At 37.9% G+C, this 13,586-nt stretch overlaps 1 protein-coding gene across 1 annotated transcript; it reads left to right on the forward strand.

The window, feature by feature from the left end:
* Positions 1 to 6,749: 6,749 nt before the first annotated feature.
* On the forward strand, positions 6,750 to 7,343 carry TMEM174 (transmembrane protein 174). Its single transcript, XM_026714506.2, has one exon. It carries the CDS (start codon positions 6,750 to 6,752, stop codon positions 7,341 to 7,343), a length of 594 nt encoding a protein of 197 aa, XP_026570291.2.
* The last annotated feature ends 6,243 nt before the right edge of the window (positions 7,344 to 13,586 follow it).

The following is a 13,586-nucleotide window of genomic DNA, read 5'->3' on the forward strand; positions in this document are numbered from 1 at the left end:
AGCTCCTGTTTTTCTTTTAACTTCCTGCCTGCATATGGATTGTGTTTAGCATAAATCCAGTGAATGCTTCTCATCTACTTAAAGCATTTCTCTAAGAGGACTCTGCCAGGTCTGTATTCCCAAGGAATTGGCTGAGTTCAGCTGATGAACAAGTTTATTTCTGGCTTCATTGCACTGTAATGCATTATAAAAAAGGATGGAAAGAAAAACAGCATATACAGAGGGGGTGAAAACAAAATGCCAGTTGTCCCTTTCGCGTGTGTGTCAAAGTGTGTACTATGAAAAGGTATGGCTTTCATTGCAGAATTTTAATACCCCATTCCAACCTATTCTCAAAATTTCTCTGAAGTTTAGGACTAATATGTCTTGGTTGCAAACTCTAATCAAAGAATAGATAAAGCGACCACTATAATTAGCTTTCTGTGTCTAGTGGTCATCTGGATTTTTGCAGATGAGATCTGTTAGCCCTAATAAAATTGACCTTGCAATGAATTCTAGATCATACACTTTAAAAATTATGCATTTTGTTTGCAATTTTCTTCAGTCATCTATAGAACCTATAACCATTAGGAATTAAGCATTAGGAACATTACTTGTTTTCAAAATTGTAAGAACACATGATGTTATCTTTAAAATGTATTTTTAAACAGAAGAGATGTTGATTGACTGTAATAGCCAGGCAGCTTTATGCTTTTATATATACTCAGATTTACTAGTTTCCCTTTTGGAAGCAGGCAAATACAGCTTTTAGTGAAAATATGGATTAGTATTAATAATTTATTTCCCTTCATGGAGCAGAGATAAAGGCATTGGCGGCACTGATTAAATGGTTCTTGCAAAAAGTTTTATTTTTGAATTTGAACTGTTTTGAACTTGAAAATATTGGTTTTGCAATGCTTGTGTTATCCAAGTGTTCTCTGTATTCCAAGGTTGAAAACAATCCCAATAAACCAATTTCAGACTGCTTTGTAGGGTTTGGGGAGTGGACATAGCATGTTTTTGAAATGTTCTTTGGAAAACAATTATTCCTATTCACCATTACAGAAAAAGTCCTGAAAATTATTTCTGTGCAGACACTATGTGAACAAAACTTTACTCTTTCTTTGCTCCCCTTCTTGAAACTTCAGAGTCACAATTCTTTTACAAAATGCTTATTACAATCTGCCATAAATACACCTGAGAGCAGATTTAGAAGAACCTCATTTTCCCCTCTAAACATTTATTTCATTCTACTACATTAAGTAAAGCTGTTCTTTTAGAGCACCAGTAAGAAATTATATGAACTCCTCACATATACAAATCAAGCATTCTTCATGGATAATTTAGACCAGCTTTAACCATGTTTTGATGGTCTTTCAAAAGAGTGGTAGACTTTTTCTTTAAAAAAAAAAAACAGTCACTACTATCTCCAAAAATAGAATTAACTCTTTTCAGAAAAGGTTGACTTAAATGTGTCCTTTGAATAAATCAGTGTTCCAAAATAGCCCAGCTGACTGACTAGCTGGAAAGTGTTGGGGCAGAGGATGAATCCACATAAGACCTATCAGTGAACCATATGAACTCCCTCCTACCCCCCTTCAGATTTATTGATCTGTCTGGTAGGGTATTTTTGAACCAAGATGGACTGACCTGGATGATTGGTGTCTGGTGTTTTTATTTTTTAAGAGTCTGGTTAATATGTCAGTGAGGTGGAGGATAGGAATGAAACCGGAAGGTATTTCCCAATGTATTATGCGAGTTCTCTCTCTCACTTCACCCATCTTCGCACTGAGTTATCTGCTGGACTATTTTTGGACATGGGCATTTTGAACAACTACTTGTCAGCTTACTGTCACTGAACTTTATTTAATTGACAAATTGCATGTTTTTGCTTGAAAGTCAACAATTTGACTTTTATGTTATTTAATAACTTTCAAGGGAATGCCATAAAGATCCCCTGCTAATTTGTTTTCTTGTTTCCTCAGTATCTTCTAGTTGTTTCAGTTCCCACCTTGATAAATCAATACAGGATTAGTTGTGTATACCATAGTGTCTTCTGTAATAAAGACAGCTGCTAAAACAATTGATAACTTTCTCTGCCTTCTCAGTATTCTGATTATCCTGTTTATTTCTTTGTTGTCTAATAGCCAACCATTTCCCCCACTAACATGTTCTCCTTTTTATTTTTTCGCCATGCTGTTCCTCCTCATCCTCTTTCTTCCTTCTCTTTCTCTGTTCTTTCTTTCTTGTATTATTATTACTGATCTTTTCTTACATTGTTCAATTATTATTTAAATAACCTCCAGGCACTATGATTTCCCTTGTTTATTTTTCTTTTCCATCTCTTTTTTTACAAGCCTCACTTTTTGATAAAGTTTCCCTTTTTGTAGTCAAATGTGGCTTTATAGAACTATGCTGGAAGTTCCCTTTGCAAGATAGCAACATATAGTAGCATTAATAGCAATGTTAGTAGAGTAATAATACAGCTACTTATGTGAAAAGATGCAGAAAGCAGCTTCCCAGGTCCAGGTGTGCAATCATAGAAATATACTCTTTAACAGACAAATTTAAGTTACAGTACACTGAACCATAGCCACTTTGTGAGTTGTTTAAGTACTGCTTTAATAATTTGTAATGGCTTGAGATGGACTCTGTAACTGCACTCTTACTAATAAATGGTATCTGTTCAAAGTATTTATAGTCCTTAGATAAATAGCTTACTTAGATAATGGCTAAAAATACTGAGTTAAAACAAAATTGAGTTAATGCTTCAGCCTTGCAACTGTGTAACGACTAATTTCACAGGAATTGTGATTATTGTAAATAATAATCAAGGCATTTTATACCAACATTTTTTACCTGGCCTCTTCTATGAGGTTGACATCTTTTGCTAAACTTTTTATTTACTCATACAGTATGCTTATTAGGAATTACGATAAAAGATTTGAGGTTAAGAAATATCTGTTACTTTGATAATCATGACAATATGAAGTTCAGTTCTAATAAATAATTAAAACCACAGGCCTAAACACATCCATTAGAAAGTCAGCATCATTGAACAGAACACAATGGAGTAATGCTGAAATTCCTGATGAGAAAGGAATTTAAAGCTGAGTTAGTTTACTGAAAGAAAAATTAACTACAATCTAAGCATTGCTAGGAAGTAGCACTCCATGATAACAAAAGTTAACAGGAAAAGTGGGAGTTTCTAAAAAGGCAAAAAAGTGGGGAGGAAGCTCATAGAAATCACCAACTGACTGTACAAAATGTCTACTAAAAATCTGAAAACAAAAAAGGACATCGGAGGTGAAAAGAGGGATAGGCTACTCGAGGAGAAAGATTTTTAGAAATTATGTCAGAAAAATTAAGGCTCTGGAAGAACAAGAGGTGGCAAAGTATGATAAACAACAAAGATGGCTTGAATGAATGTATTCAAAATAAAGAAAAAGGAATCATACAAAATACTCTGTAAAGATGAATAAGGAGAACAACTCAACACCTCCTTTGGCTCATTCTATTCTAAAAGTCTTTCCCCACTTTTACTTAGCAACAGCATGAATACAGGTAGTCCTTGAATTACAACAGTTCATTTAGTGATCATTCAAAGTTACAACATCACTGAAAAAAAGTGACATGACTATTTTTCACATGACCATTGTAGCATCCCTACCGTCACATGATCAAAATTCAGATGCTTATCAGCTGGTTCATATTTATGATGCTTGCGTGTGATCCCCTTTTATGACCTTCTGACAAGCAAAGTCAATGGGGAAGCCAGATTCACTTAACAACCATGTTACTAACTTAACAGCTGAATGATTCACTTAACAACTGAGGCAAGAGGTTATAAAATGGGGCAAAACTCACTTAACAAATGTCTCACTTAGCAACATAAAGTTTGGGCTTAATTGTGGTCATAAATTGAGGACTACCTGTATATCTGATCACCTCTCTTTTTTTTCTACAATGATCTCATGACAGTGTTTTCTTCTCACTCCAGGTCATATTTGGGTCAGATTAAAGTCATCCCTAGCTGTTTCAAATTGAAATTAGGGCTTTCCCCATTAAGCAATTAACAAGCCACAATTGTTTACCTGTGGATACAGCCTGACATATTTTACTGGCCAGTTAGTGCCATGTCAAATGACCCACAGAGGGTGGGATCAACGTAGCACCCATTGGCTGGTGCCAACATGCCACCTCCCCCCGCCCTTTCCAGCCCCTGAGTATCCAAGGATATTCTGCTTTGGGCAGCAGAAGATACGCTGTAACCAAATAAAAAATAAAAGCAACCTCTAGATGGCAATAAAGAATTTTGATTCTTCCCTCCCCACCCCTCATTTTGAGGGCATTCAGATTTTCCCAGATAAATTTTGCATTTAAATGATGATTCTGGAACTCTCTACTGCACTAAATTTTTGCTTGTCCCCTAGGTTGACAGGTTCAAATGTCTGGCAAAGTGTTCCCTATTCATTTAGCCCCAGACCTGATTCTTACATTCTGAAATTGCAGTTTCTACTCTTTTCCTCAATGTGACTAGTCAAATGTCATTGAAAGCTTTTGAGAGGTACCATTTAAGTCAAGGATTTATAACACTGAATCTGCAGGCACGTGTTACCTCCCCACCCACCCAAATATATTTCTGGATTCTCTCAAAATCATTTTTTTTTTAAGTGCAGTGGCTAAGACCTTGCGGAATCACCAAATCCCTGGCCTGCAAAATTTGCAAAATGTTGAGCGATAACTTCCAAATACACAAGATTTTGACACTATTTTTAATGTTATTTTTGCATTGATGCCTGCCATAGGAGCAACCTACAAATGCCCTCGCAAAGCATCCACGGCTTCTGCACCACCAGCTGGGTCAGTTTTTTTGTGAACATCATCTTAGCCAGTTTCTTTATTTTGAATGTATCTTTGCAAGCTGCTTTGAAAGAAGCTGTTTTAAGGAACAGTTAGAAATCATTTAATATTTTGGGAGCCCACAATAATTCTGAAAAAAGTTATATGACAAATTGGAAGCACGTTTTCAGGCTCCCGTGTAAAAGTGCATTCACCAGATTATGAGTTTTCAGCTCATTTATGCCACTCATTTATACTCATCAAGGACATCAGAGACAGAATATTGGTAACACAGCCATATCCATCCTTCTGACTGTTTTCTTCATTCGTTGCTACAAATTAGAATTCTGCAAGGCATTAATGTAAAACTAGCTAGCTCAGGAAGAAGCCTAAATTAGATGTATTTCAGTTAGGACTTATTATTATTTGTGAAACTGTATATTATTTGATCCAAAAGCCATTCCCTGAATTTCTATCATAAGGTTAAATTTTAAGTAGACTGAGGATTCAGGCACAGAAAAGAAATAGGAGGTGTAAGCATAGATAGATCCTGGTGTCTGTATTAGAATTATTAAAACAAGTATTATGATGATTTAAATATAAAAGTATATCCAAGCAAACAGCTTAGGTATTAGTTGTGGCAATGTGTTTTGGCACATATTTTATAGAAGACCAAATGATCAGACTCTGGGAACTTAACTTGTAAGAAGCACAAAGGAAGAGAAATAGTTCAAAAGACCTACATATCTGATAGGAAGCCTATTCACCTAGACTGTAAACAGTGTCCCACCTGTAACATCTGACTTACCAATTGGGAGAAATCAAAAATCTCTTCTTATATCTCTGCTCTTTAGAGAAAAGAATTCTTTAGCCAAGAATTCTTGCCTAAAATGATCCCAAAATGCAGGACCAGGTTATATCCCCAGCTATGGATGCTTGAGCAACAACTTTTTTTTTTTTTACCATGTCTTTATAATGTCGCCTTCATCTTATCCTGAACCCCTTGAATGATAGCCTTAACTTATTCTCAGCTTATTCTGTATTAAAGTAAAATTTTCCTCTTCTGATTTCATCCAAAATCAGCCTTAAAGTGGATAATAGTTCCTCACTCATTATACTACTTTGGAAAGAAGTCAAGTGACTGAAGTAACTGGGAACAGAAAGCATAGGGTCAGAATTAGGATAGGATAGCAACATTCAAACCAGCATAGTTTTCTGCTGACTCAAGGATAGGTGGATAACATTGTAAAATGTAGAGGTATACTTATTCTCACCTCTAATAACCTAGAATCTCTACGTACAGAAGATATCCAAAATCTAAAAACACAAATTGCCAAAGGGAAGAGTGGCAAGACAAGGCAATTTCCCAGTTAGTTTTATTTTGAGTTTTTGCTCTAAGTGAGAATGTAATAACAACGAAGTATGAAGGGGATTTATTACCTACCTAACCCCTTTGGTATACTATCAGTTGTATCTTTTCTACTTTTGAAGATGAGGTGGGTGGCTTAGTTGTAATTTCTGCATGAACTTCCTTTAGGTTAGATCAAGAGTGTCAAACTTGCGGCTTGTGGGCTCGATGTGTCACATGCTGGCATGCGAACCCCCGGTTTAGCCAAGGGGGAAAAAGTCATGATATCATCATGTGATGACAACGTGACACCGGGAGTTTGACACCACTGGGTTAGATGTAACCTTGAAGTTATGTGTCAGTATTTATCTCTGGAGACAGGGCAGGTAGGATAAGACAAACTTGGAGTAACACAGTATAAACTGAAGGGCCCCTTTAGGATCAGAAAGTCCAGAGTCTGCAGCAATTTAACTATGTTAATGTTAACAAAGTTCTTGTGTAACAAATAGGAACATTCAGCCTGGAATATTTTTATAAACATACCCTTTTCCAGGCTATTTCAGAACTGGTCTCCTGTGTAATGGAACAAAACCACAACACTGCAGAAGATACGTCTACCAGTGGGTTTCCTGTCTCTCCTTGCCAGTCAAATCACTCCGAAAATCCTGCATCTGAGGATGACAAAGCTGGCACCACATTACTTTTCTCTGGAATCTTTTTGGGAGTTATAGGAATAACTTTCACTGTGATTGGATGGGTGAAATATGAAGATGTCATTCACTTTGAATGGACTCGATTGCTTGGACCCACTCTGCTTTTCATGGGCATGACATTTCTGCTGATTGTTGTGTGCAAATTTAAAATATTCTCCTGCAACTCTTGCAATCAGAATGAAGAAAGCCCATATAATGGGCTTTACACTGGAATTAGGCAGCCTACCATTCTTCATGGGGCTGCAATGGTTCCTTACTTGCCTTCTCCAACCCATGAAAGGGTTGCTACCAATTCAGCCAATTTGCAGCAACTATTGAGCCATTCTGAGCCTGTCTCCACATCAATAATTTCTGTTCTTAATCATCCTCATTCTGATAATGTCACTCCCATGGGCAGCTCAGCTTTTTCAGAAGAGAATTATTCTGCTTATCTTACAGTGGACACCATAAGTGAAAGGTAAGTTATTTTGGAATATTACACTTCAGAGCAAAACTACAATATCCAGATAGAGATATTAAGAAAGTAGAGTTGGTATGATTTCTTGGGTAAAATTCCAGTTACTGCTTTAAGTGAAAGTATTGCCTGAAGCTCTACAGTTTCACAGTTATTGTACTTAAGTAATGCACTGACATGCAGCTTTAATATTCCATGTGTTGGTGTTTTTCTCAAGTACATTTCTCTCTTATCTTGAAAGAACCTTCTTTTCTGCTAATGTGCACAATATTTTTATCAGAATAAAGGGAGTGGATTACTGGATATATATTATCACAATCTGACCTTCATGGTTTTCAGACCGAGTTTATTTTTGGAGCTTTTGAACATATAAAGTAATGAGAAGGTTGCATTCTACACACTAAACAATTATATCCTCCAATTTTCTTATAATGATATGTTGGACATTTTCTTTTTATGGTACAACAGTGTATTTCAATATGAATCCTATTTAACTGATGTTTGGTCATATATTGAATTTGCTGCAATAACTAAGATACCAGCTGTTAAATAACACATTTTCAAACAAAAGCATAAGGTTAACAATACTGAGACACACTAATCTCTATTGACCTTTCTGCATCATCAAGCTTTTGTACAGTAAGTGCACATTTGTCTCTCACTTGCATTTTGCAGGAAGAAATGCAGGCACATTTTGGACATGCATATAAAACCCACCCTAAGTACAAATGTCCAAGACCCCCTGCCTGTTCCCATCATTCCATCTGGCAAAATATATTTGTGATATGTTTTTAAATGCCTCTTTTTATTCATATCTCCTTTGTTTCTTTCGCTGGTTGTTGCATCTTATAAAATGCCTCTCTCCCTTGCTCATCCATCCATCACATTTCTAGGTCAACTAACAGTCTTGAGGAACCTGAAGAGATATTGGATGAAGATCTTTGGAATGATTCCTCACCTCCTCCTTATGAGAAGCTATTCCCACCTTTGCCATAAACAGAGCTGCTTAATATCTCCATAAGAACTGTGTCTACTTCGATAAGACGACCAACATAATTTTAATAAGTATAAACCAGATACATGAATTTTACTGACAATTATTTTTGCTGAAAACAGTTGTTCATTCATCAGGCAGCTGAACTAAATGCAAGTGGACATATTCCTTCTAAGTGTGTAACATTTTGCATTTTTATTTTATCTCTAAAATCACCCAGCCTTTCCAGTTCACCTACTCCCCCTGCCCCCTGGGTTATCTACTCCCCCTGCCCCCTGGGTTCTTGAATAATATGCAAATGGATAGTCAGTTTTTATTTAAACCTGGGCTATGTGTGAAATCCAGATTTTGGGGGAGGAGAGTAAGAGTAGACTGAGGAATGACCAGTGCTTTTCACACCAAGAAGATATCAAGAAGCAGAAATGAGCACATGGGCATACTGTTTCCTATTTCAGGCTTTACCAAGTCAGCAAATGGAGAATCAGAGACAAGATAGTACTCACAAGTTCAATTACTATTGTAGCAATTCTTGAGCCAAATGGAAGGATGGAACAAGAGACAACCCATAAGTTAAATACATTCTTTTAAAAATTGTACTTAAAAATGTACAGCAATCAATGCCAGACTGATATTAGAAAAGCACCATCTAGCGGCCCAGAACATCAGGAAGTCAGAAAGAAGTTGAAGATTAAGAGCTGAGCAAGCAGGACAAGATGACTGATGAAAATTTGCCCCAGTGGCTGCTGAACGAAGACCATTTTCATGCTTCTGTCTTCAAAACTTACCTTAGATCTCTTACCTGCTGGATCTCAAGGACTGGCTAATTAGAGGGACTATTAGAAATGGGGCGGGGCTTATCACCAAGTAACAATTCTTTCACTTGCTGCCTTCACAAGTCTTGGACATGAGGCCTCCACAGGAACTACAGGTAGGACCAGACACAACAAAGTGGGGCTCCAGATAAACTTATCTTGTACGTTTGGAGAGTCCTTAATATACAAATGTAGGACATATATAATAATGACATATATAATAATTAATATACATTTGTATATTAAACAGTCCCATTCAAGTCAAAAATTGATTTCCCACACAACTGAAAAACCAGTAGGCCAAGGATGGGGAACCTTTTATGGCTCACTCAGGAATTCTGGGAGTTGAAGTCCATAAGTGATAAAAGAGCCAAGTTTCCCAACCCCTGTTCTTCTGCTTCTTTATAGCGAAGTGGAAGAGAGATTAATGCAAGCCAACCAACATGTAGTTCAATTTGTTCTTTTTAATGGTACCATTACTGGGAAACTCTGTGTAGGAAAACACTCAGCAAACTGATTGGAAACTCTTCTTCCTGTGCTTTCTTTCTCTTTTCATTGGCATTCTGGAATATTCCAATATTCAAAATTCTGTCACCAAAATTTTGTAAAAAACAGCTGAATCCACATTTGCAAATCCATATTTGCAAATAATGACACTTCAATCCTGACAAAGTTCTTGTTAGTTCATTTCATCTTCCTTCCTAAATTTAAAACCCAATAATCTGCAAACCACCACTGATGTATTGTTGCTCTACAATTTCTATAATTTATATCATTAAAGATCTCAAATCCTCTTTTTTCTCATTTTGCACAGCAGTACCCCCTTAATATTTGGCAGATCCCTGCCTGTGAAAAGAAGCCTGTTTTGCATTAGTCAGTAATACATTGAATCATTCCTGCAAAATGATTTATTATGGATTACAAATTCTTATATGGCATTTTAAGTTAATGATTAGACAAGTAATACATCATTGGTATGATTGGTTGCATATGGCTCTGATTTTAACTTTCTGTATAGTCAGGAGATTACCACAAAATCTTGTTATTACAGTTCAAAATATTTTGCTGCCTATAGTCATACTGGTCCCACAGAAGGAAACTGCTCCCCAAATACACATACTTCACATCCATGGAGTACTTTCATGGGTTCTTCCTCCCCGCCGCCCCCAGAGGATGACAAAAGCTGTAATAAATATATGAATCCAGCATTTCTAAAAGGATCCCATCATGTAAAGCCAGAGAATTTAGAGGAATCTTCATCAACTTAGTGTTCTTCATATGGAGAACACTAAAGAACCTACTGAATGAGAATTTTGGAATTTCAGAATTTTGCAATCCCTTTACAGATTGGGGGTGGGGGTAGAAATGGCTTACAGCCTAGGCAGGAAGGAACCAACTGGTTTTATAATATTTTATTTAGCAACCATTTGCCAGAATGTGGTATGTGGGAAGTTGAAAACACCATGTTAATCTTCTACAGATTTTACCACTTAGTAAAAACTTTGGAACGTACATCAATGGAAATTTACTTCATTCTATAGGACTAGATCCCTTTCTATGTAGACAAACAACATTCACATATGTTGATAAGGATAAATATTCAATTTTGTCTTTTCTCCTGCACTGTTAATGACTGGGAAGCATGGAATCGAATGATGTCATCTTTAAGTCTTCAGTATCTTACATGTTGCCCTAATTATCAATTAAGCAATCTACATCTGGATTGCAGCATATCAAATATCACAAATTCATCCATGCATTGTTGCATTGTTGCTAAGATGACTTGAAGCAATGTGATGTTTTTGAATGTTACTTGTTTGGCAATACTGTAAGCCATACATTAACCAGCCCAAGACAACATCTAGAGAACAAAATGACCACATAATCAGTTGAATTTATTCCAAGAATAATGAATGATATATGTTGATGTAAAGTGGAGACAGGCCAGTTTTGGACCACTATTTCTAAAATCAGAAGGCAGTGGTCAGGAATCATGGCAATTCCCTAAAATATCTTTAGGCACCAGGCTGCCTACTCCTGACATAGAACATGGATTCAGTACATGGAAGAAGAAAAGTCTAAAAGAATAAATATTACTGTAAATATTACATGGTCAGGTTAAGTTATATATACTTTGAAACCTGGATCCACCTGAACAGCAGCTAATAATGGAGGGAGAGCTGCCCAGGGAAGCTGGAGAGAGAACAAGGTGCGTTTCCCCTGCTGCTTCAGGGCACAACTCTCCCCGTGCTTATCAGTTGTTGTTTGGGGGTCGGGTGGGTGGGACAGTTCTAACCCACTTCTGGGATAATGCTAAACCTGTATTCAAATGATGCCTGCTAACCTACTTTGGTCTGGCATAACTATTTGCATGGAATCCAACAAGGAGCTTCTTTTGGGCAGGGGTTTACTGCACCACTGTTCTCACGTAGCATTATTCAGTGGTGCTATTTCTGAAGCGTGCTAAACCCCTGTCCATAAGGAGGCCAAGATAGGCCATCCTTTTGAATCCCTACACAAAACATTCTTCCACAAAGAAAAGCCTTCAGGAAGGCCTTCCTTCTTCAAATTACAAATTCTTCAACAAGAATTGAAAGAAATAATTCAGCAGCCACTAGGTGGCTGCAAAAGGCAGAGCAGCCTCAGTAAAGGCCCATAGCATCCCTCCCTGCTGCCACTAAGCAATAACAATGCACATTATTCTTGTCTCAGCAGCAAGAATTTGCTACTACAGTATATACAACATGAATTTCCTGAGTGATATGGGCATAACGTGCAATGTAGGATATCGTCAAGCATTGCCAGCCACCAGTACATTCAGAAAACAATTATATTTTCTTTCCTCTGTTTATATTTGTGCAACATGTATAATATGCACATGTTTATTCAGAACTAAATTCCATTCAGTTAATAGAATTTACTCATCAATTATAGGTGCAGGAGATTTTAGCTCTAGGGTAGAAAGAAAAAAAGAGCATGCTATGCTCAATATGAACACATGTTATCTACTGAACTTTTCAACACTATTCTTTGTATTACTTGTAGGTGATTTCCTGATAATCCAATAACTTTGATCTTAATAACATTGTCTGCCCTGGTTAATACTGGAATGACGAATACCAGGAAACTCAAAATTGTAGGCTAAACTGAGATTCCTGAATCACAATGGTAGCAAAGGGTAAGTTTACAAAATGTAAAGTATTGCCCAAAACACATGACTTTGGGAAATCATCAGAATAATGGTTAGCAGGTGAGTTTGCAAGTTTTAAAAGAAGAACGTTAATTTATTCGATAGGAGTGTACCATAAGCTTCCACCTCCATTCTGGTTCCTGGAAAGACCCCATATCCGATTTCTAGGCGTATCTCCTCAATTTAATTAGCCTCTGACAAATGCAATTTACAGATTGAATTCTTTCCGATAAACAGATTCAGAGTGTCCTATTTGCAAAGAGGTAAGGGGAGAAAGGGGGGTGGGGGAGAGAATGGCTCTGCTCCGTGTATTAATCTGCGATCCAGCTGGCTTCACCTCCCACTCCCCAAATCGGATGTGGCTCTCCTAATGAAGCTCGCATGCCATTGTATACATTAAGCTGCAGAGTGTAATTTCGTTTTTGATGAATCCACGGTCCCCATCTGATCTGCATTTGTCTACAAAGAAACCGGAACCCCGCATAAGCATGTGCGCGTGCGTTGTTCCTTCCCGCCGCCCTCCTCCTCTTCCTCCTCCTCGTTCTCCGGATCGACGTTTCGCAGGCAATTCGGTGGCCGAAACTAGCGGCACTGGCCGCCTCTCTCAGGCAGAGGTGCGGGGCGGGCGGGGAGGCCCTCCCTGCCCAGTGCCTTTCCACCTGGCGGGACCTGCCCGATCACTTTGCCACAGGCTGCCCCAGAGGCCGTCTTGGGGCCCGGGGAGCGAAGGGTCGCTGGTGGGCGTGGGAGGGACACCTCGTTTGCTTGCCCTGCCCCGGCCACCTTGGCCGATCAGGCCAGAGCGAAGTCGCCGCTGCTTTAAACCTCCTTCGGTTATTTGCAGCGGCGCTTCCTTAAAACCGCTGAAACCTAGGAGAAGTTGGGTAGTTTTGTGCAATGCTGGAGAGACTTGTGCGATTCCGGCATAAGACTGGACAGCTCCGGAAATCTGACAGGACATAGGATAAGACAAAGTTCGGCGAAAACATGGAACTCCTTAAGTTGAATCACGAGCCTCACCTTCAGATGCTTTCAGGGATAATTACCACAGGAAAAGTGTGTTGAGTATCCCGGCATGGCGTATTAAGATTGCAGAAATAGGTTAAAGGTACAGCAAGAATGACCCAGTGAGGATAGGAATTTACCATAATTGAGATGTTTACAAATTATAAAAAATAAAAAGTGACCTTGAGAAAGGAGGGACTTTAAGAAAGGTGCGGAGTTTGAAATATTCATACAGAATGAAGATCAGCT

Source organism: Pseudonaja textilis, chromosome 2 (genome assembly GCF_049901715.1).
Source record: "Pseudonaja textilis isolate UNSWEBS1 chromosome 2, rPseTex1.2, whole genome shotgun sequence".
Taxonomy (NCBI): Eukaryota; Metazoa; Chordata; class Lepidosauria; order Squamata; family Elapidae; genus Pseudonaja; species Pseudonaja textilis.

Bases quoted from the DNA above. Each gene is read 5' to 3' on its own strand.
- TMEM174 (XM_026714506.2), top strand. From the start codon at position 6,750: ATGGAACAAAACCACAACACTGCAGAAGATACGTCTACCAGTGGGTTT.